This window comes from Ambystoma mexicanum, chromosome 7q (assembly GCF_040938575.1).
Source record: "Ambystoma mexicanum isolate Mex_15411 chromosome 7q, UKY_AmexF1_1, whole genome shotgun sequence".
Taxonomy (NCBI): Eukaryota; Metazoa; Chordata; class Amphibia; order Caudata; family Ambystomatidae; genus Ambystoma; species Ambystoma mexicanum.
In genome coordinates this window covers 753,853,311-753,878,084 of record NC_090941.1, presented here as the reverse complement: position 1 = coordinate 753,878,084, position 24,774 = coordinate 753,853,311, and the positions used below count along the sequence as shown (strand labels likewise).

Sequence of the window (24,774 nt, the reverse complement as noted above, 5' to 3'; positions counted from 1 at the left end):
CTACACGAAAGAATTAATTATTTGCAACTGGTTACTTTTGGGCAAAAGGCCCCAAACCATTTTAGGGCTGGATGAGTTAGGGGATCTGTTTGTGATTATTATGACGAATATGGTCCGTTTCTATGCATCTGAGTACTTGTGTTCCATTGATCATTTAATCATATGCTATTCTCTCCTATGGGTGAATGTATATATTGGTTTTAATTTACCTAGTGGTTTTTTTCTGTTTTAGTGCGGATCTAAAGGCCTAATAAATAATTGTTTGTATACTTGCCTGTCCAACTGGAATTTCTGGTGTTGCTCTGTGTTGACTCACTGTAGCCCTAGACCACTCGCACACCCTTCCTGAGTCTTGCTGCTCTGCTACCTCACCTTAATTTGGTTTGGCTAAACTGTCATCGTCTTCTCGGTTTACCATAATCGGGTGGCCTGCCAAAATCCTCCCACCATGGCTGATTATGGAAATCCATCTTAACAGTGGTCTTTATTGAGCCCTTCTAATCTGCAGCTTTAAGAGTAAATGCGGAAAACAAAACAGAAGCCCAATTACCTCTCTCTGTCTACCATGATGGCTGGGCAATGGAGTGTGAAATGTGTTATCTATTTCATAGACACAAGCTTAAATACGAGGTCATGCCAAAACCTTTGACACATTAAAACAAAATGTATTCATGTAATATAACATTTCTAAAAAAATACATATCACTTATTATGAGTGCTTTCCACAAGGCATATCATGCACAAATATCAACACTTGTATTGATTTCTTACAAACCCAGTGTAGGGTACACACAAGTGGGGTTAGTATTTGACAAATATTGGTTGTCAACAAGCTGCCATTGCTATAGTTTCTTCAACATTTTCTTACAGGGGAAACCTTAAATGTGGGAGACGGATGTTAGTCTATTTTGTTTAGACAGATTTCTTTATATGTCTAATGGATGTCTACAAATGTTTCGGCTAGCGTCCCATGTCGATACCATCCCTGGTGTCTCGCTCTTGGATTTTAAGCCCTCTTCAGGACAAGTGATTTCTTTATTGAATGACATAATATTCATATATTCCCCAGTAGTTCAGAGCTTTTAATTACTGTAAACAGAAAGTGAAAAACTTCAAATGTGTGCATTAGCAATTAAAAAGTTAAAAATGGCATGATTCATACGTTATGGTACTTACATCCCCATTTGCACACCCCACTGCCCTGGTCAGTATCTGTTGATTGGACTGCAATTTTTTCAAATTCTTTATCAAGAAGAGATATCTTCCTTCTTTTTGGGCTGCGTTATGCTGTTGCCTCTATCTTTTCCTTCCTATTTGTGATGGTTGAACCATATCTGTGACTAACCAAGAAGTGGTGGTTTTTTCCAATATTTATTCTTTATACATTAAGTGTTGGTTGTCATTTCCAACACGCACTGACTTTGCTTAATGGTGCCCCAAGTCTACACTCTGGCGCTGGCCGCGTGGTTTTTCCCAAAGGCGTGGGTGATGGCTGCCTTGATTGGTTGTCAGTTCTTTTGAAGACTCTTTAGACTCATGATGTTTTCGTTACGGTTAGGTGTAAAAAAGTAAAATGTGAGAAATTGCGGATGGCTCTTCTTTAGTGAGCGGGACATGTTTTATTTGCTTTGCGTTAGTATTGTATTGTATCTCCAGCGGTATCTGGCTTTAATCCCAGTGTGTGTATTTCTGATTCAAATCTAAATAGCCCCGAGTCGCTTTGTTCAGTTCGTAACAGCGTAACCCGTATGTTTCTGTATCTTGCTTTTGTGTGTGACACCAGCGTAATCAACCATATTTTTGTTTAGACCAAAATACATTGTATCGGTACTTTGAGAATTGGGTTTTCGTCTTTTGTCTTTCTATTTCTTCTGGACCCGCTCAGTGGTGCAGCTTGCGTTTGTGTTTGTGCGCTCTGACTGCTTGCTCAGCTGTTATTACGGCTGATTTCCTCTACGAGGTTTCATGTGAGTCATGTGACCCGACACTAGACCGTTGCGTTTCATTAGGTGTAATTCTATTGGTCCGCCATGTTTGAAAGCTATTTTGAATCGGGCATCGTGCTGAATATCCTTGCTCACATGTGTATTTGCTCCTAATGCTAGTCATGCACTCACATGCTTCTTATCATTTTATGCTGACTTGCGTTCTTCAGCAGAGTCACACTTATATTGTTACATCACAGGTAGTATTGGCGATGTATAATCCAGACCCGATCTAGGTTTTCTGGTCTGAGTTTATAAATGAAACCGATTCATATATATTGAGTTGCCCAGGGTTCGGAATAGTTCTATTCCATTAATAAGGTTTCTCATGTCTGTAGCTTGAAATGCTGCAGAGGCGGTTGTTGCTCCATCGTCAGGGTGATGTGTTTGAACATTTGTTCTTTATTTCCATTCATCAGACAACACAGGATCATATTTCTACATGTTATTTTAACACAATGGGTGTTGTGACGGGAACAAAGGGAATTAAAAGAAAATTCACCATTCGACTGCAGAGTTTAGACCACCTTTTACAGTGTCCAAGCTATTGATCCATTTTTGCTTGCATTTCCATAGTGTGAGGTCTCTATCTCCACCTCTTTTGGAGATCTGTACTTTCTGAATGAGGAACCAAAACATGTCGCTTGCCGTATGTTTAAGACGGGCGAAGTGTGCTACTAATGGTTTATTTGGAGTTTGGTTTCTAATACTAGATCTGTGCTCTCCAATTTGTTATTTTATTGGTCTTTTTGTTTTACCAATGTACAAAAGGTGGCAGGGGCATTGGATTCCTTATACCAACCATTGGGAGGTGCAGTTTGTAAACGTCTTCAGCTGCCATTCTCTTCCTTTTGAGGTTTATGCTTTTCATATTCTTTGTTAATCGACATACAGAACAGTTGCCACACTTGAAGTGTCCGACTACCGGCTAGAGTTCCCAAAATGTCCTTTGTGAATCTCCAGCTTTCATTTCTTTTGGGTAGGTGTGCACTAGACTATCTTTTAGTTTGTTTTGCCTTTTAAAGGCGAACCTTGGCGGGGCTGGGTTGAAGTCTTCAGTTTTAATAATATGCCAGTTTTTCAAGACTGTTTTTCGTAGTCCATGACTTATTGGACTAAATGTGCTGACACATGTGCTTTTTTTTTTTTTTTTACTGTTGTTTTGCCTATTGGATTGAGGCATATATTTCTGTTGGCGTTCTTGGCCCTTTTATAGGCTACATTAATCTGTTTTTAGGGTATCCTCTTTCTTTTAGACATTGTTTAAGATGTTTACCATGTGTTTTGTAATCTTCCAGAAGGGTACAATTTCTGCAAACACTCAGAAATTGACCTATTGGAAGGTTCGCTTTTAGGCTCGCTGGGTGGTAACTCTGGTACTCTAGCAGAGTGTTTCTATCAGTCGGCTTCCTAAAGAGTTTGGTTGGAAGTCTTCCATTATCCAAATGTACAATTTCTAGGTCTAGGAAGGACATTGTCTTTACATTATAATTGATGGTGAAACTAATGTTGACATTCTGTTGATTAAGCCATTTTTGAAATTCTAGAAGGTGTTATCGAGCCCCTCCAGATTAGAAAGCAGTCATCTATATAACGATGCCATGCTCCAATATTGGACTCATATGGGTTGTTGGTATGATAGCTGGAATTGTACATGATCCATATATAGGTTTGCAATGTCCGGGGCGAAGGTTGCGCCCATACTGGTCCCATGTTGTACACCCCTTTGTATAGAAAATGTTTCCATCAGTGGCAACCTTGCACATTCCAAAATAAAGGCATTTGGAACTGTTTTAGTAGAGATGTTACACTGGTTCAGGTAATATTCCAGTACATGTAGACACTCCAATTGAGGAATGCTTGTGTAAAGGGAGACCACATAGAGAGTCACTAAGATATCTCCAGGTTGAGTTTGAATAGTTTCTACAATTTTTATCATGCTGTTGGTGTCCTTAATATAGGATTTCATTTTAAGCACAAACGATCTCAGGAACCAATCAACATAGATGGACAGGGGTTCTAAAACAGAGTCGATTGCTGACGCTATAGGTCTGCCAGGAGGTTTAGTGCTGTCCTTGTGTACTTTTGGCAGAACATATAAGGCTGGTGTTGTGTGATTGGTCTTGGTGAGAAAAATCTAGCCTTCTTCAAAAGCATGGGGTCATCAAGCTGGATATCTCCTCTTTTAGTCTTGATGTGGGGTCTCTTTGTAGTTGTTGATAGAATTTATTATTAGTAAGTTGTTCAGTTACTTTATTGTTATAAGCATCTTTGTCCCAAAGTACTATCCCTCCCCCTTTGTCGGCGGGTTTTATCACAAACACTTAATTGTTTTGTAGATTTTTGAGGGCTTGGCGTTCAGCTCTTGATAAATTGTCTTTTAAGGCATTTTTCGATGTTAGTAATTTGAGTCCCTTCAATGATCTTGTTCTCAAAGGCCACTATTGCAGAACTGACCATTGCTGTTGTGGGGCAGAAAGAAGATGGCGATTTTAACCCTGTTGCACTTTTTTCTTTCTCAGTTTCAGGGGGTAGGCGGAAGAAATATTTTAAGCGGATAGATCTAAAGAATCTTTGGAGTTCAATCTCTGTTCCACAGAGGAGGCTGAGAAACTTGGAAAGAAAAAACGCAGCATTTTCCAACACAATAACGTTGTATTTATGTTTGCGGTCGCTTCAAAAGCGACCACAAACATAAATACAACGTTTTTAAAGCTGCGGTTTTATTTCTAAGTTTTCCGGGCTCCTCCAGCCCGGAAAACGTAGAAAAAAACCCCCAGCTAGTGCTTATTTTTTTTTTTTTTAAATAAATAGCACTTACCGAGATTCAGCTGCAGCTTTCCTGCTATGGTCTCCGGTCCCCATCCTCCGCGTAATGCACTAATGAAGGGAAAGCCACCCAGCAGTAGCTTTTGTTTACTACAGCTGGCGGGCTTTTCCTTCATTAGTGCCGTAAAAGCAAAAGCCAGCACAGGAGGGCATCCATTTCACAAAATGGATGCGCCCATGTGCTTGCTTTTGCGAATTTTGAGCTTGAATAGCTCTAAATTTTACATAGGCAACAAAAAGCATTCTCTTTTTAAAACTTCCTATCTATTTTTTAAATAACATTTTTACTAGACTATGCCTTTAATACTGAGGTCTTTCCTGCTGCTCGAACATGTGTTGAGAGGTTGAAAATTGGTATCGCCAGTTTTGAACCGGACCATTCCAATTCCGCGTTTGCATTTGCGGTGGGCCCTGTGGAACAGAGATTGAACTCAAGATTCTTTAGATCTATCCGCTTAAAATGTTTCTTCCGCCTACCCCCTGAAACTGAGAGAGAAAAACGTTACTAACATCGAGACATCAATGTGGACATTTAGTCCCCATCGAGACTAAAGGAGGAGATATCCAGCTTGATGACCCATGCTTTTGAAGAAGGCTGGATTGACTTTGATGAACAGTTTTTCTCACCAAGACCAGTCCCAAAACATCAGCCTTCTATGTTCTGCCAAAAGTACACAAGGACAGCACTAAACCTCCTGGTAGACCTATAATGTCAGCAATCGACTCTGTTTTAGAACTCCTGTCCATCTATGTTGATTGGTTCCAGAGACTGTTTGTGCTTAGAATGAAATCCTATATTAAGGACACTACCAGCATGATAAAAATTGTAGAAACTATTCAAACTCGACCTGGAGTTATCTTAGTGACTCTCGATGTGGTCTCCCTTTACACGAGCATTCCTCAATTGGAGTGTCTACATTTACTGGAATATTACCAGAACCAGCGTAACATCTCTACTAAAACAGTTCCAACCGCCTTTATTTTGGAATGTGCAAGGTTGGAAAACTTTTCTATACAAAGGGGTGTACTATGACCAAAAACATTTGACCAGTATGGGCGCCACCTTCGCCCCGGACATTGCGAACCTATATATGGATCATGTAGAAAGGAATTCCATCTATCATATCAACAACCCATATGAGTCCAATATCGGAGCATGGTATCGTTCTATAAATGACTGCTTTCTAATCTGGAGGGGCTCGATAATACACCTTCTAGAATTTCAAAAATGGCTTAGTCAACAGAATGCCAACATTAGTTTCACCATCAATTATGATGGAAAGACAATGCCCTTGCTAGACCTAGAAATTTTACATTTGGATAATGGAAGACTTGCAACCAAACTCTTTAGGAAGCCGACTGATAAAAACACTCGGCTAGAGTACCAGAGTTACCACCCAGCGAGCCTAAAAGCCAACCTTCCAATAGGTCAATTTCTGAGAGTTTGCAGAAATTGTACCCTTCTGGAAGGTTACAAAACACATGGTAAACATCTTAAACAACGTCTAAAAGAAAGAAGATACCCTAAAAAATAGATTAATGTAGCCTATAAAAGGACCAAGAACGCCAACAGAAATATATGCCACAAACCAATAGCCAAGACAGTCAAAGAAATCACATGTCAGCACATTTAGTCCAATGAGCCATGGACTACGAAAAACAGTCTTGAAAAACTGGCATATTATTAAAACTGAAGACCTCCACCCAGCCCCACCAAGGTTCGCCTTTAAAAGGCAAAAAAACCTAAAAGATAGTCTAGTGCAAACCTACCCAAAAGAAACGAAAGCTGGAGATTCACAAAGGACATTATGGGAACTCCTGCTGGTAGTCAGACTCTTTAAGTGTGGCAACTGTTCTGTATGTCCATTAACAAAGAATTTGAAAAGCATAAACCTCAAAAGGAAGAGAATGGCAGCTGAAGACGTTTACAAACTGCACCTCCCAATGGGTGGTATATGAAATCCAATGCCCCTGCCACTTTTTGTACATTGGTAAAACAAAAAAAACAATAAAAGGACGAATTGGAGAGCACAGATCTAGTATTAGAAACTAAACTCCAAATAAACCATTAGTAGCACACTTTGCCGGTCTTAAACATAAGGCAAGCAACATGTTCTCCAGCATGGGGTCTGGCATGGATTCACATGCTCATGAATATTCCCCGTCGTCAGGCTGGGAATCCTCGGTAAAGAAAAAACCAGTATCAGTTTCGTTTCTGATCTGTCTTTCGTAGTAATAACCAATCACTGGTCTCTGCGTCATACTGACCACAGCCAATGACTGCCCTCTACCTAAGCACCGCCTCTGGCAGCCATCTTCAGATTTTTACCGCACGTTCATGTGTTGGGATCCTCGTGCTATTGCTCTCGAGCGTTAGTGCTATTTTTTCGCGCTTTTTACAAAAAACTTCGATTCTTTCGGTCAAAAGAGCCTCAAGCTCCACCGATCCTACATCCGATCAACGGGGACCCGTGTCGGATTCATCTGTGCCCCTCAAGGGTGAAGATTTCGTCGAGCTACACTTCGGAGGACTCCAGAAGCTTCTCAGGCCCTGTCTCGGAGATGGCCCAGGAGAAGGGAAGCTCGACGCCCGGAAAGCTGTTCAGGGTCTGCCCTGGATGCCAGCTGCAGAACGTCTTCAAGGAGGACGAACACTCTTTCTGCCTTTACTGCCTTCATGAGGACAAGACGCACGTGGAGAAGGACTGTGCGTTTTGCGGCAACATGTCGGAACGGACCATGAAGGACCGCCATCAACGTCTCGCCAACTGGCTGGAGGGTAAGAGCCCGTCTGGCGAGAAGAAGAAGAAATCCGAGCGGTCTTCTAAGACCTTTGAGGGCGCCCCGGCGACGGGGGCCCAACATAAGGCCAAGCACCGCGAGTCCGCTGGCACCGGGAGCGCCGAACGGTCGGGCTCTACGGGCGCCAGGCAGGGCGCACCCTCCCCGGCACCATCAACCACGAGCCAACGCTCTGGGTCGGGTAAGAGGAAGGCCGAGCACCCGGCGAAGCTCCTGGAGAGGCCCCGGTCGAGCTCTAAGGCAGAGGAGGGGCGTGGCAGTGCCCCCTCCCTCAAGGATAAGGCGGTGAGCGCACCTAAGGTGGTGAAGGCCTTGATCCATCCGACCAAGCCCTCTATCGAAACGGTCGCGGCGGCCCTGGCTCAGCCTGTGGTGGCTGCACCAGTGGTGGCGACCTCAGGGCCCAGAATCTCCCTGCCTCCTCGGATGGAGTCTTCCTTTGTGACCATCGATAGGACCCCCGTGAAACCCTCCGTGGGGAAGAAGGGGGGGCAGGGCGTCGTCGTAGAGTCGGCCTCAACCTCAGAAGAGGAGCTGATCGAGGTCTTAAGCCACGGCCTAGGCGTGGAAGAAGGCCAGCCCGTCGGAATGGACCCCGACGCAGGTGACGACGACGACGACATCGTCGAGGATACCGACGGGGCCCCTGCTCGCCCGTCGGATTCCCCTCTACCAGCGCCGCAAGACAACTCGGCGGCCATTTTGTTGGCCATACAGTCCTTATGCTCCGAGATAAGGACGAGGCTACCGTTACCGACGGAGGAACCTCTCCCGTCGGGGGATCCAGAACCGGGACCTTCTGGTGTTCCCCCTACCAAGAAAAGAAGGATCCATCCACCACCTCCTTTTCAACCGTCGCGCCCCTTCCAGCCCTCCTCCCCGTCCACCCGAGGGGATGATACGGGGACTGACACGGCAGCGACGGGTACGGACGACGAGGCATACGACGAGGATTTTCCGTCGTCGCCTCCCACCAGGGCCTCTCCGCCCGACGAGATCGGATCTTTCCACTCCATGATCTCCAGGGCTTCCGAGCTTTTCCAACTCTGCCCTGAGGAGAAGAAAAAGGAAGGCTTCCTTTATCAGCGGCGCGAGGCCAAGAGGAAGACGGTCCTCGCAGTGCCTCTGTTGGACGACATTTGGGATGAGGGCCTTTCCCTCCTCAAGAACCCTTCCACGACGCCAGCTAGAAGAGACCGGTACGAGAAAAAGTACCGGGTCCCGGACACGGCCCCCCCTATGCCTCCGGGCGCAGCCTACCCCGGACTCCGTCGTCTCCGCGGCAGCCAGGAAGAAAGCGGGGGGGGGGGGTGCGGCCTCCACATCGACTTCCCCGCCGGACGGCGAGGGAAAGAAATTGGATACTATGGGGCGTAGAGTCATCTCGTCGGCAGCGACGACGATTAAAGCGGCCAACGCCTTGGCTATCGTGGCCCGCTACGACAGGGAGCTCTGGTACAAGATGGCTCCCCTGCTGGATTTTCTGCCGGACGACAAGAGGGCGGAGGCCCTTGAGATCCTGCAGGAAGGTGAGGTGGCCTCGGACCACGCCATCACCGTGGCGACGGACATCGCCGACACTGGGTTCCGCCAGCTGGGCAACGGTGTTTGCCTTCGACGTCGTGGATGGCTCAAAGCTACGGACTTCCGGCAGGACGTCCAGACCAGAGTCCTGGACATGCCCTTCGACGGGAACAACCTGTTTGGGAAGACAGTGGACGATTCCCTTCAGGCCATCAAGGCGGATACTGAGACGGCCCGGGCCCTTGGAGTCCTGCAACGACGGACGCCCTTTCGGAGCGGCGGAGGCAAGGGCGCCTCCAAAGGTTCCGGCGGCGGTTTCGCTTCCTACCGTCAAGCGGCCCGCTCGTCGTCGCAAGAGGCCTACAGAGGACGAGGCAAGTCTAGCGGACCCCGCCGTCGTCGCCAAGGAGGTCAAGGCGGCAAGGCCGCGTCCAAGCAGGATTGAACCGGCCGTGGGGTCGGGCCCCCACCGAAGCACCCCGGTGGGAGGCCGGCTGGCGGGCTTCGTCAGCGTGTGGGAGTCCATCTCCACCGACCGTTGGGTGCTGGACGCCCTGGCCCGGGGCCACGCGCTCGAGTTTCAAAGAAGGTGCCCGCGCGTCCCCCCCGTGGCCAGGAAAGAACTTCACGTCCCTCAACTTCTCCTGGAGGTAAAGGCGATGCTAAGAAAGGGCGCCATCAAACTCGTCCCAAAGAGGCTTCGGGGCTCCGGAGTCTACTCGAGATACTTCCTCGTGAAGAAGAAGACGGGAGGATGGCGCCCCATCCTGGACCTGCGACGTCTGAACAAGTTCATCAAGGCGCAGAAGTTCCGGATGGTCACCCTCCAGCACGTCCTGGGTCAGCTGGAGGAAGGAGACTTCCTATCGTCGTTGGATTTGGAGGATGCCTACTTCCACATTCCCATCCTAAAGGGGCACCGCAAATTCCTCAGATTCGTGGTCCAAGGGCGTCATTACCAGTTCAAAGCCCTTCCCTTCGGACTACGGTCGGCACCCAGGGTATTCACCAAGTGCCTTGCACCGGTGGCGGCGCAGCTGCGCCGCGAGGGGATCCACGTCTACCCCTACCTGGACGACTGGCTCATCCGTGCCAAGACGAGGGAGCTCGCCGTGGTCCACACGGCAAGGACCGTCCAACTCCTCACGGACCTGGGATTCTCCGTGAACTACGCCAAATCCCACCTGGTGCCCGCGCAAGTCGCACTGTTTCTGGGAGCGAGGCTCGACACAGTGTCCCTTCTGGCCTCCCCGTCGGAGGAGAGGACCAGGACCATCTTGGGCAAGGTGCAACGGATGTTGGTGGCCGACGCGGCCAAAGTGAGGTCCATCAAGTCCCTCCTCGGGATGATGTCTTCCTGCATCTACCTCATTCCCATGTGCAGGCTCCGGATGCGCCCGTTGCAAGAATTCCTGGATGCGCGCTGGATCCAGACGACGGGCAGCTTCGAGGAAAGGATCAAGCTCGACGAGAGTTTCCGACGAGCGATACGGTGGTGGGGCACCCGCGCGCATCTGACGGCGGGCATGGACTTCCAGACCCCAGCCCACCAGGAGACTGTGACCACGGATGCCTCCCTGGAAGGGTGGGGAGCGCACACCGAAAATCTGCACGCAAGGGGACTCTGGCTCCCGACGGAGAAGTCCCTACATATCAACGTCCTGGAGCTCCGTGCAGTGTTTTGGGCCCTCAGGTCCTTCCTTCCGTCCCTCAAGGGCAAGGTGGTGAGGATCTTCACCGACAACACCACCACCATGTTTTACATCAGGAAACAGGGCGGAACCAGGTCCCCAGCGCTGTCCAAGGAGGCGCAGGACCTGTGGCATTGGGCCGTCGCCCAAGGGATTTTTCTGGTGCCGTTTCATCTGGCAGGGATAAAAAACACCATCGCCGACTCACTCAGCAGGGAGCTGCGCTCGTGCCACGAGTGGGAACTACAGCAGGATCTGGCGGATCGCCTCTTCCGGCGGTGGGGCACACCCCAGATCGACCTGTTCGCTACGGCGACGAACACCAAGTGCCGGAGGTTCGCCAGCAGGTTTCCCCAGACGAGGAGCATGGGCGATGCTTTCTCGTTCCCCTGGGAGGGCCTGTTCCTCTACGCGTTCCCTCCCTTGCCTCTGCTAATCCGGCTCGTCAACCAGCTCAAGAGGTCACGGTGCAGGATGATCCTCGTCGCACCTGCGTGGCCGAGGCAGATATGGTTCCCGGACCTTCTGGACTTGTCAGCGTCCCCGCCGATCAAGCTGCCGGCGGACGCGGATCTACTCTCCAGGGAAGGAGGCGCCATCCTCCACCACGACCCGAAGTCGCTGAACTTGCAGGCCTGGCTCCTGCAGCGCTAGAGTTTGGAGGATACGACATACCGGCCGATTGCAGAGAGGTTCTTGCAAAGGCCAGGGCGTCCTCGACTCTTAAATGCTACGGACACAAATGGAAGAGGTTCTCTGTCTGGTGCCACGCACAGAAGATTAACCCTCTACGGATTACGGCTCCCCAAGTACTGCCGTACCTGCTGACGCTGGCCAAAGCTGGTCTGGCACATGCGTCCATCAAGATTCATCTTGCTGCGATCTCCCGATACACCAGAACCACGGGCCGGACGTCCTTGTGGTCTCATCGTCTGGTGAAAGAGTTCATGAAGGGACTGTTCAGATCGTTCCCGCCGGTGAAGGCTCCGGCCCCGGCGTGGGAGCTCAACGTGGTGCTGACCAAGCTCATGGGACCTCCGTTCGAGCCTCTGCACTCGGCCCCGTTGAAGTTTCTATCGTGGAAAACAGCTTTTCTGGTGGCCATCACCTCCGCACGACGAGTGGGAGAGATCCAGGCCCTTTCCTGCAAGGCCCCGTACTTGACTTTCCACGACACGAGGGTAGTGCTCAGGACGCACCCCTCCTTCATGCCCAAGGTACCGTCGGACTTCCATCTCAACGAACCCTTGGTGTTACCTGTGTTCTTCCCGTCGCCTTCGTCGCCGGCTGAGAGGACTTTGCACTCGCTGGATGTAGCTAGAGCGCTGAAGTTCTACGTGGACCGCATGAAGGGTTTTCGGAAGACGTCACAACTCTTTGTGAACTTTGGACCTGTCAATCAGGGGAAGGCTCTCTCGAAGGCTTCCATCTCCAGATGGCTCTCCGGCTGTATCATGTGCTGTCACCGGTTGGCAAACCGACCGCTGCCTGGCCGTCCGAGAGCCCATTCCACCAGAGCGATCGCAGCTACCACGGCGTTCCTATCTGGTGTGCCCCTGCTGGACATATGCAGGGCTGCTACGTGGAGGTCGACGCACACCTTCACGAAATTCTACTGCGTCGACCGGGATTCCAGGGAGGAGTCCAGGGTCGGCCAAGCAGTGCTGCGCAACCTGTTCGCCTGAGGTGAGCCTGGTGAGGAGGTAAGATGCTTAATGTTGAGTTGATGTGATGCTTAATGTTGAGCCTTTGCCACCTCCCGTGGTTGTGCATGTGTGTACTGCTATGTATTCTTTATTCATGAGCATGTGAATCCATGCCAGACCCCATGCTGGAGAAGGAACAAGTTACTTACCTGTAACTGTTGTTCTCCAGCATGGGTCTGGCATGGATTCACATGCGAACCCTCCCGCCTACCCCTCTGCGGCTCTTCACTTGGTCATACTGCCACTTCACGTGCTTCCAAATCTGAAGATGGCTGCCAGAGGCGGTGCTTAGGTAGAGGGCAGTCATTGGCTGTGGTCAGTATGACGCAGAGACCAGTGATTGGTTATTACTACGAAAGACAGATCAGAAACGAAACTGATACTGGTTTTTTCTTTACCGAGGATTCCCAGCCTGACGACGGGGAATATTCATGAGCATGTGAATCCATGCCAGACCCATGCTGGAGAACAACAGTTACAGGTAAGTAACTTGTTCCTTTTGGTTCCTCATCCAGACAGTACAGATTTCCAAAAGAGGTGGAGATGGAGACCTCGCACTACAGAAATGCGAGCAAAAATTGATCTTTAGCTTGGATACTGTAAAAGGTGGTCTAAACTCCGCAGTAGAATGGGGAATTTTCTTTTAATTCCCTTTGATCCCGTCACTTAACAGCCATTGTGTTAAAATGACACGTAGAAATATGATCCTCTGTCCTCTGATGAATGGAAATAAAGAACAAATGTTCAAACGCATCACCCTGACGATGGAGCAAAAACAGCCTCTGCAGCAGTTCAAGCTACAGATATGATGAGAAACCTTATTAATGGAATAGAACTATTCCGAACCCTGGGCGACCTGATATATATGAATCTGTTTCATTTATAAACTCAGACCAGAAACCCGAGATCGGGTCTGGATTATCCATCACCAATAAACCTTAAATCCGTGTAGACTACTACTTGTGATGTAACAATATAAGTGTGACTGACTCTGCTGAAGAACGTAAGTCAGCATAAAATAAGAAGAATGTGAGTGCATGACTAGCATTAGGAGCAAATACATATGTGAGCAAGGATATTCAGCACGATGCCCGATGCAAAATAACTTTCAAACATGGCGGACCAATAGAATTACACCTAATGAAACGCAACGGTCTAGTGTCGGGTTACAGGACTCACATAAAACCTCGTAGCGGAAATCAGCCGTAATAACAGCTGAGCAAGTAGTCGGAGCTCACAATCTCAAACGCAAGCTGCACCACTGAGCGGGTCCAGAAGAAATAGAAAGACAAAAGACGAAAACCCGATTCAGTAAGTACCGATACGATGTATATTGGTCTAAACAGGAATATGATTGATTACGCTGGTGTCGCACATAAAAGCAAGATACAGAAACGTACAGGTTACGCTGTCACGAACTGAACAAAGCGACTCAGGGCTATTTAGATTTGAATCAGAAATGCACACACTGGGATTGCATCCAGATACCGCTGAAGATACAATACTAACGCAAAGCAGATCAAAAATGTCCCTCTCACTAAAGAGCCATCAGCAATTTCTCACATTTTACTTTACACCTAACCATAACGAAAACATCACGAATCGAAAGAGTCTTCAAAAGAACTGACATCCGATCAAGGCAGTCATCACCCACACCTTCCGGAAAAACCAGGCAACCAGCGCCAGAGTTTAAACTGGGGCACTATTAAGCAAGGTCAGTGCGTGTTGGCAATGACAACCAACGCTTAACAACGTATAAAGAATAAATATTGGGAAAAAAACACTTCTTGGTTAGTCACAGATATGGTTCAACCTTCACAAAAAGGAAGGAAAAGATAGAGGCAACAGCAGAATGCAGCCTAAAAAGAAGGAAGATATATCTTCTTGATAATGAATTTGAAAAAACTCTAGTACAATCAAGAGATACTGACTAGTTCAGTGGGGTGTGCAAATGGGGATGTAAGCCCCATAACGTATCAATCATGCCATTTTTAACTTTTTAATTGCTAATGCACACATTTGTAGTTTTTCACTTTCTGTTTACGGTAATTACAAGCTCCGAACTACTGGGGAATATCCGAATATTACGTCATTCAATTAAGAAATCACTTGTCCTGAAGAGGGTTTAAAATCGAAGAGCGAGACACCAGGGATGGTGTCAACATGGGATTCTAGCCGAAACATATGTAGACATCCATTAGACATATAAAGAAATCTGTGTAAACAAAATAGAGACTGTAACATCTGCCTCCCTCACTTAAGGTTTCCCCTGTAAGAAAATGTCGAAGAAACTACAGCAATGACAGCTTGTTGACAACCAACATTTGTCACATACGAACCCCACTTGTTTGTACCCTACACTGGGTTTGTAATAAATCAATATAAGTGTTGATATTTGTGCATGATGTGCCTTGTGGAAAGCACTCGTAATAAATTATATGTATTTTTTAGAAATGTTATATTACATGAATACATTTTGTTTTAATGTGTCAAAGGTTTTGGCATGACCTTTTATGTAAGCTTGTGTTATCTATTTCATAGACACATTTCACACTCCATTGCCTAGCCATCATGGTGGACTGAGAGAGAGGTAATTGGGCTGCTGTTTTGTTTTCTGCATATACGGTTCCTGTGCAGCCCAATCCCCCTTTACCAAAAAATTGGGAATTACCCATTATATATCCTCCTTTAAGAGTAAATACAGCAGCCTCCTCCCTCTCTGCAGTGCAAAACCATACAAGCAACCATTTCAATACAGCAATAACATGCTGTTTGTGTTCTGTTCCATCAACCCCTACTTCACAGCCCACTATGCTGAGGACACCACCACAATACTATGTCATCTGTCAGGTTGGGCTTTCCAATACTGTTCTGTGTGACGGGTAACTGACCCTGTCAATGGAGGATGGTGAATCGATCCCTCTCAACCTGGGGCAAGCGGCCTACTGGGGTGTTTGCTAGTGCCAAGCCTGCCCCAGAGGCACAAGGAGGGAGTTGGGAGAGCCCCAGTCTCTGTCCCCTTCTCATGTGCTTGGCTGCAATCGCGGAATACCACGTTTGATCATCCGATGCCTGCATACAACATGATAACCAGTTTTTTCACTCTTCACTTTCAGGAATGCATAGACCAAAATTCCTTGTGGCTGAGGACGGAACATACAGCTCACAGGCAAGAGACGTGTGGCAGCGTACATCAAGCCGGCTGAAAGTTGTTCACTTCAGACTGGAAATACAGATGCTCATCTGACACAGAATCCGAACCCTAAAATTGACTTTGGCTTCAGTGGGATGACATTGCTTGACACCACAGACTGGAGTTTGAAAAGGGGTTAGGCTTCATTCGCATTTCATGGTTTCCCATCTTTGTAAATCGGCCCCTGGGGGGAGAGATTGGCCTTGTGAACCAGCTCAGCATGAGTTCCATAGGGATTGAAATGAAGATTGGATAATCGGGAGCTAAAAGCAGCTCCGGGTATCTGGCATTGGAAAGCTGGAGCCAATACTGGGGAACTAACAGTTAATACATAGCATTCTGCAAATCTAACCTCCACAAAAGATACAAACTTCAAATGTTTCCATTATTTATGATTCGTTATAATTTACATGCTGTATAGGTGTGTCCTATTTATTTTTACATTGTGTCAAAAGCACAGAGCAAATGTCACATTGGCATGTCTGTTCGGCATCGGTTGGCCAAGGAGCCAAAAATAGCTCCTGGCAGCTGTTGGTCTCATGCTAACCATGCTCTTCTAGGCTACAAGCAGGAGCTAAATAGCTCCCAGCTCCCCATAATTTCAAACCCTCAGTCCAATGGATGGCAGGAGGCATCGAAGAATATGGGAGTGTGGGTTGTTTGGGAGAGGTCAAGGGAGGAGGTGGACTGAGCGACCAGCTGGTGGAAGGACTGGAGCAGTGCGTTGAGAGAGGCTTAAGAAGTGCGTGTCCATGATGAGGTATTAGTTGGTGAGAGAAAGGGGTATGTGGGTGTGAGAGTGAATGTATGGTAAGCAAGGTGAGTGAGACTGAGTGTAGCAGAGCAAGTAAAGCTGAATGAGCAGGGTGATCAGGAGAGTGAAAGTAGGTTTGCTGAGAGGAGGAGGAGGAGGAGGAGTGTAGTGTAGTGTGGGGGAAAGGTAGAAGAGGGTGGGAGTAGACAGATTGAGAAAAGGAACTGGAGACTAAGGATAGTGGTGGCTAAGAAGGGGGAGAAGAGTCGAAGGAAAGGAAGGGTAAACTAGTGAGTATTGTGAGAAGAGAAGATTGGCTGCGGCCTGTGTGGTTGGAAGGCACCACTTCCTGATATCATTCATGTGGGACCACAGGTTAAGATCCATCTAGAAAATGCTGGAGGGAGTAAGATAGAAAAGGTGGTTGCCTTTAGGCCTCACTACTAGCCAGCCAGATTCTCTATAGTTAAGGGTTACTGATGTCTAGTGTGGTGAATCTGATGATGTCATCACTCCCTTTTTTTAAGTAGCCTCTCCCCTTGTGGCCAGAGGACAGCAGCCGCTACCTGATCCCTGACCCTCTGGGTGGCTATGAGGGAGGACCACATGGGGTGGGGGGGTGACCCTCTGGGGGGATTGTATGGCATCATCATATAAAGGCACCCTCCCCCTGTGCCCCCCCCCCCCCTTACCCTTTTAGGGATGTTCCCTATGTGTCCCAAGCGTTTATGGATTATTGTAAAAGTTCCCTTCCACTGCCCACAAAAGAATACTTAAAGACCCCTAACAGTATTATGTAGAAGGAAAACCTAGGAAAGCCCAACTTCTCCACATATACAAAAATACTGAGATGAAGAGGCTGAAGGGAGCTTGGAGACGTAATGTAACAATTATTGTGAGTGCATATTTAATTAAAGAATTTAATTAAAAACACTAGCTAATCTACAAAAAGGATTTAAGTATTGCCTTGCCAGGCTGATCCTCTGTTTAAATATAGATTTATCCAGAGGACAAGATGTTCATCTGCAAATGTGTATTAACTTCTGTGTAAATGCTAACTGTATTACTGATTAGGTGCCCTGGTGGATTCAGATTTTCAGAGTGTTAACGAACAATGCGCTATTTGTTCAGACTAAAAATAAAATGTTCTTAAAACCATCATTTTCTTAAGAGGGGAGTAGGAGAAATATGCCAATACTATAGTTCACTGTATAGCTCATAATAAAGGTAACATATTTACATTTTATTTATTTATTTATTTACATTTATATAGTGCACAAACAGCCCAGGGGCATTGAGGCGCTGTTACTTGCAATGACTTAGTTACATGGTGCAGGTAAGATAGCGGTTGTTGACACATTGTAAATGTTGCAGGATGACATACTGTTACAGATATTGCTTTTGATCATATGATGCAATATACATGGGGTAATCGTGCTAGTATGTCTAGCCTTATGTGAACAGGGTAGTCTTCAGCATTTTGCGGAAGGTGGTGAGGGAGGCCTCTCCACAGATAGTGTGTGGTAGGGCATTCCAGTGCGAGGGCGCAAGGTAAGGGAAGCTGGATCCGCCCGCTTTTACTTTTTTTACTAGAGGCACTGAGAGCATGTTGGTGTAGGGTGATCTGGCTGGCCTGGTGGTGGAGACAGGGTGTATCCTTTGTGAGAGGTATGCAGGCGCAGTAAGGTGGGTGCACTTGTGGGTCAATGTCAGGGCTTTGAATAATATCCTTTCTTTTATTGGGAGCCAGTGGGTTACTTTTCTGGCCTCAGATGTGTTCTCTTTTTGCAATACCTTGGGCTGCCCGGAGCGCGTTGTTCTGTATTACTTGTAGTCTCTCTAGGTTTTTTTTTAGAGGTTCCTAGAAAGAGTACATTACAGTAGTCTAGCCTAGAGCCGGTGATGGCTCTGGCTATGTTAGTGCAGTTCTCTTTGGAGAGAAAGGGTCTGACTGCATTGATAAGTTTGGCATGATATGCCGCTGCAGAGGCAATTGCATTGATTTTTCTGTCCATGGATAGGCTAGAATCCAGATAAACTCCCAGGGTTTTGACAGAGTCGGAGACTGGAATTTTAATGGAATCAATGGTGAAGTGACTGAATTGGGCATCTAGATTCTTTAGGGTGTTGGGAGAGCCTACCAGGAGGAGTTCCGTCTTGTCAGAGTTGAGGCATAGACCGTTGTCTGCCATCCAGGCTTGGATGGTATTGTAAAGGTTGTTGAGGGCCAGGGAGTCAGTGTTGTAGCTACCTGTGAGAGTGATGAGGATTTGTGTGTCGTCGGCGTAGTTTGTGTATGAGATGCCCATGGCGTCGAGGATGAGGAAGAGGGGGCGTGTAAAAATGTTGTATAGCGTGGGGGAGAGGCAGGAGCCTTGGGGCACCCCACAGAGTATAATGGTTGGTGATGCGGCGGCTAAGTCAGAGAATACTTGCATGGTTCTGTCTTTTAAGAAGGAGGTGATCCACGCTGTGGCTACAGGGGAGAATTTCGCCGTGGTGGAGAGGTGGTGGCATAGGACGCCATGATCCACAAGGTCGAAGGCCGCTGAGAGGTCTAGGAGTAGGAGAAGTGCAGGTTTGCTCAAGTCTCTCGCATCGTCCATCTGGTTTTTCAAGTCAAGTAGGGCTGTTTCTGTTCCGTGTCTGGGGCGGAAGCCAGATTGGCGGAGACCAATGAGTTTGTGCTCTTCAATTAAGTGTCACATAATATTAGATGACGGCAAAAGAAATATGACCTGGAGCTATTTATCTTTCTATTTTCTTAATTAACAAAGACTTAAGAATAGACTAAGTTGCCTAGTCAGACATATCAATATGATTTATATAGAAATGGGTTTGAGGTCTAATGTATTCTAGAAAGTCTTAAGTAAATGTCGGGTATGGCAAATGCTGGGTTGGAAAGACCTGATGTGCTTAGTCTGTCCTGACCGACCTAGACTAGTCCTCATCTGTACATAAGTACTGACCAATCAGTCTTTGTTCAGTCCATATGAGTGACTTTTGATCCGGTATATCCAATGGTATTCTTTGCAATTTGAATTAAACTTTCTTTACATATTGGAGCCCCCTGGAACTGTCAACTATCCACCAACACAAATCTGGTTTTGATTGATTGTGATCAGCAAAATGTCTGACTAGTAGGGCTTTGTCTGCAGTGAATCCTTGATCTGTGTTTTGCAATTGTCACATTTGCTCAGTGACCTGTCCCGCGTCTGTAACTTAACACCCATACAAGAGCAGATGGCACATGTGGGCCAGACGATTTTGCGAAATATATTTGCAGTAGTGCCACATGCACACCCACATCAAGTCTATCTGCTGCATGGGAATCTATTTAGCTTCACAAGCCCAAGAAGACGAATATTACTTATATGGTAATGGTCTTTCTGGTGCTTGTGTTTATTTAAAATTACATGTGCCAGCCCACCTCCCTGATGTTGGGTGCACACATGATACAAGATTACAGCAAAGCTTTCAAAACCACACATACAACCTTCTCGCCACAATTGTCTGAAAATGTGCAATCTGAAGGTGTAGGCGCTATGGGGCACTTCTGGTAACAGTACACACAGAGTAAGAATAGTGCTACAGGAATAACCCTGTCGATGCCTATTTTTAATTCTGAATGAAACCACTGTAATACTTCAGGCCTACCACTATATGGCAGAATATGCATAGCATGTGATTCTAAACCGATAAAAACACCAGAAAGATTATTACTGAGTAAGTAACAGTTATCTTAAGAATGTTTGTTTTGTTTACTGCTGGGTAATCTCCAACTGTAGTATACAGATGGATAAAACAGTGTCTTTTTTTCATAGTAGTACAGGGCTCGGCTAGGCCCATATAGTAGAAGGGTTAGTGTCTAGTACTTCACGACTGGTGTTTTTTATAGACTCGGAAATGCCTCCCTTTCCCCACTGTCCCTGTATCTTGTCTTAGTATGATGTGCCAAACACACATCAGTAGAATATGAATAGACTCTGGGGTGTAGCTGCTCAGCACAGGTTGGTTAGAGTTATACTGCCTTGACCGCGTTTGAGCGAAAACATTCTTATAGTCTGTCTCATGAGATTATTCACCTTATTTGAATCTATAAATAAACACTACTGAAAAACTAGGTAAATGACTGGGAAGGTATCCTCACATTCCGCGCTCACATCCGAATAAAGAGCCAATTTTGTCATAAAGGTGCCAAAGAGCTGAGTTTATTCGGGATTATAACCACTCTGCCTATTATTTGGTTGTGCCAGTGCTTCTGTTTGAATGTAACAGAAACAAATTACTTACATACTAATTTTAGTGACATGAGCAGTTTCAAAAACTGACAAGTGATAACAGATTGTGATTTAGCATGTCATAAGACAATGAGATCGTCAACTCCAGCGGTACTCTTTGAGTATATCATGAGCTGTTTACCATAAGTGAATCATTGGTCATAAAGGAACATGTTTTGACTTCGCATTGATAATCGCCAACACGTGTTTCAACCCTCTAGGGTCGTCTTCAGGGCGCATATGTATTATGATGCTGCAGTCAAAATAATGGCATAAACAAACATTAATTATTTGGGTGATAGTACAAACAAACCGTTTGAAATTTTTATGAAACCATCAGAGGGAAATAAAAGAGGAGGAAAACAAAAAAAGGGAAACTTATATTAAGGCAGGTTATTAGAAACCACGAGAAGTCCATAATGCTTAATACTTTACATTGAGTGAGGAGGTTACCTAAAATGGTGTGTAAATTCTAATGTTGGCAGTTAAATGTTAATACATCTAAAGTCTTAAGCTCCATTGTAAACGCTAAGGCGGGATTGTGAGCCTAATGTATATCAACCTGCATAGTATACTAGATGCGGACATTTGGCAACATGCTTTCACCGAAACCACTGTGCACATTAGTCTAACATGAGTGGATAATGGTGGGTACCTGAACAGTGCGAGAAATAGAAAGAGGTTTAAGTCCTGCCCAACTTGGTAATGCTTTTCTTGAGCATGGGGTGTGATTCCTTGATGCGTAGGAATTCTACACGCTTGGAAAGGAAAAAGGTAAATGAGAAATATTTAGCTGGATTGACTGTTATCTTGATACTTATATTTGTGCTCAAATTTAATTTGTCTGTCATTAACATGGTGTTAGGGCAACGGGTTCAGCGAATTCAATACCAATGCTACTGAAAAACTATTGTACAGTTTTATTTGTTTAAAACATGTCTTTGTTTTGTAGCTCATGTTGGATACTTGGAACGAGTCAATCTTTTCAAACATAAAGAATCGATTACAAGATAGTGCAATGAAGCTGGTACATGCTGAAAGATTAGGAGAGGCCTTTGACTCTCAACTTGTGATTGGAGTTCGCGAATCGTATGGTATGTTTTGGATTGTTCTCCCTAAAATTTCTTTGGCAAAGACTTTGACTGTAAATGTGTGTTTTACTTTAAAAGTAAGTGGTTAGTCACCTATTGCTACAAATTCTGAATCCTACTTTATTTTGATGTTTCCGCTAAAATTAGACTGCTTGTGGTGTCATCTGACAGTTCGAAACCACACCTAATCTCTGTACCTTTTGCTGTCTTGCTGTTTAGGTGCCCTGCAATCATTTTCTGTCTGGCATGTAATTTATTAATGGGTCTTTTTAAGTACAGCAGTCAACTGTGATGAAATATTTATTGGGGCAGATTTTTGTAGCATTCTCCATGTTATAAATATTTCCCAAATAAAGAAATGTCCCTCCTGGATGATGAATTGCATGAATACAACTCACCTATGTTTAAGAAACCACCCCAAATGCTGCAATATGTCATTGCAGCTTGTAGTAAAAGGTGGACAGCGGATAATTTTATTGCCAACTCTCAAGGGTGTGTATATTGTAATGAACTAGCTATTAAAAAAAAATCCTTAACTTTTAAAAGGTTAATTTTAAAAACAATGGTAAATGAAGAAGCCTGCAAGTAACTAATTACTGCAAAAAATGAGTTTTGCTTTCTTTTGTTGAGTCTTCAGGACGATTGCTCCCTACATACATATTCTCTCTGTAAGAATTAGTATTTTCTAAGTACACTTTAACATATAGTATACAGCCATGGTATAGCAAAAAGAGTTAGGTCACACATAGCTGAACATCGTAGTATTAAGTTTGCTTCATCAGCTATAGCTGAGATGAACACAACAAAACAACCTAGTAACAATGTCAAACCTGTTACTTTCAACGTCTTCAACCTTGTAACATCAAAGAGTACAAAGACCTCTTACACATTGCGTACCCACATTGTAGATCAAAGGAGCTTAAAATATTAGGTTTTAGTCATGTGCATGAATTCAGGCTTTTGCAGCGTCCAGTGAAGGTTCAGCATCCTGGAGAGAGCTCATGCTCTCTGAAATTCCTGGGATGACAGCATGGGTTTTGGAGGTTGTAAGGACCTTATTGAAGAGTATTTTTGGGTCATCTTAGTTATTATTATTGTATTTATTGAGCACGGACCTAGCTTGGAAAAGCAATGGAGCACTTTACAGAGGTATACAACAGAACAGATATATAGCGGGGGCGGTAGTATACAGAAGGTCACAGAGTAGGGGTACAGCTGTACTGGGTGGTGGGGAGGGATGGGCGGCGTCTAGCGAGTCTGGTGGCGCAAGGGGTGAAATAATGGTGTTGAGGAGGACAGACTCCTTGAATAGATGGGTCTTGTGTAATTTTCGGAATTGTGGGGGCGAGTCTGATGCTGACAGGGAGGAGGTTCCATAGTCTTGGAGTGTAGGCAGAGAAGGCTTGTTTTCTGGCCCTTTTCCTTTTTTCAGCGGCAGATTGTTAGGGAGAATTCTCATAAATGGCTGATTTCCCTTACCTAATGAGTCCCTCAGCAGCTTTGCTGGATTTCTAGGGATTATTTCTTTCACCTGGTAAGAGTGTGAGCCTTTATCCCACTTTTACATGTGTTTTATTGTGTGTGTTTTTACCATTTGTGTAATCTTGGGCTCTGAAGCCTCACCTACTCCATGAGCATCATTTTTGTGTGTTACACAGCACCTTCAGTGCAGTGACACGGGGTTGTCTTTGAGACTTCCCACTGACTCAATTTTTCTGGGACTGACTACACTCTCCCAGAAACATGTAAAGTTGCTATTAACTTTATGTAGTCTCTTTAAACCACAGACCCAGTACACCCCATCTTACATGTAGTATTGGAAAGGGTTAATTCTTATCCCTTTTTGTCTGTTTCTCTTGGAGCACTGTTTCGCTCCCTTTTCATCAAGACTTGGCTGGTGGCAGTGGTACCTACCCTATCTTTCATACCACGGTTATTTTATATAACCATGGTATTGTTTTAGGCTATTCTATTAGCCTTGAACATAAACCCGCTTGACCAAATATATTCGGCTCTGGCTGGGTTTAGTCGCCATTTCTTTTTGTTAGTCTTTCTCGTGTTTTACTCTCAGCGCCAAACCAGGTTTGGTCCCTTTGTTCGCCATCCTTCTGTGGGCTTCTGCACAGAAGCCCTCCTTAAGGCGCCTGAAAGTCTCGGTAGGCAGGATGTAAGGGAGGGGTCTTAGGACCCCTGCCATGGGTTCCCTTGGGAACCCAAGTCGCACTCCTGTTTGATTGGCTGGGTGACTGTCCTTGCCAGGACAGCCACCCTGCTGTGTGATTGACAGCCAGGCTGTATGAATGGGGGAAACTGCATAAAAAGCAGGTCTCTGGGACTAGAAAGGCAGAGTCGCCACTGGAACGAAAGAACCAACGAGGAGCTGATGGAAGAGAACCCCTATAACGACTGAACCGCCCGGTGAAGCCCTGCTGCAGGTCCGAATCTTCAGAATCTGTCCAGGAAACGTCTTCCCTTGAGCTGGTGGGACCAACCAGTCCGCCCAAACTTCAAGCCAGGACCCCTCCTCTGGTCGAATTCGCTGTACAAAGCTACAGTGGGCCGGATAGCCAGGAAGGTCGGACCCTGCTTAGGTTTTAAGGAGCGCACCTTTTTATTTGTTGCTTTGCTCTGCTTCTGGTTTCATCCCTGGGTAGTGCAGGACCCTCCAGTCTTCCTACTTCTGTTCAGTCCGACAGTCGCTTCAGGAACCGTGAGCCTGCAGGAACTACCAGGAACGTCTGCCTCAGCCACAGCTTCCTCTCCGTTTTAAGGTACTGTGCTAATCCGGTTGTTCGTTTCGTTCAACCGCGGTGAAAGTGTTTGAAATCTTGTTCCAATCCGAGGGCTTGTCCTTCTCTTCTCTTTGAACTAACTTTTCTGCCAACCAACGTCGTCCGGGATCCATGGCATGAACTTTAC

At 46.0% G+C, this 24,774-nt stretch overlaps 1 protein-coding gene across 1 annotated transcript in view; it reads left to right on the top strand.

Moving 5' to 3' along the window:
* The window catches only part of CUL5 (cullin 5), a 1,916,374-nt gene that overhangs the window by 394,712 nt on the left and 1,496,888 nt on the right, over positions 1-24,774 (top strand). The window contains exon 5 of the mRNA XM_069640617.1: positions 21,717-21,858. Coding sequence (XP_069496718.1) covers positions 21,717-21,858 — 142 coding nt within the window. The remainder of the gene's footprint in view (positions 1-21,716; positions 21,859-24,774) is intronic.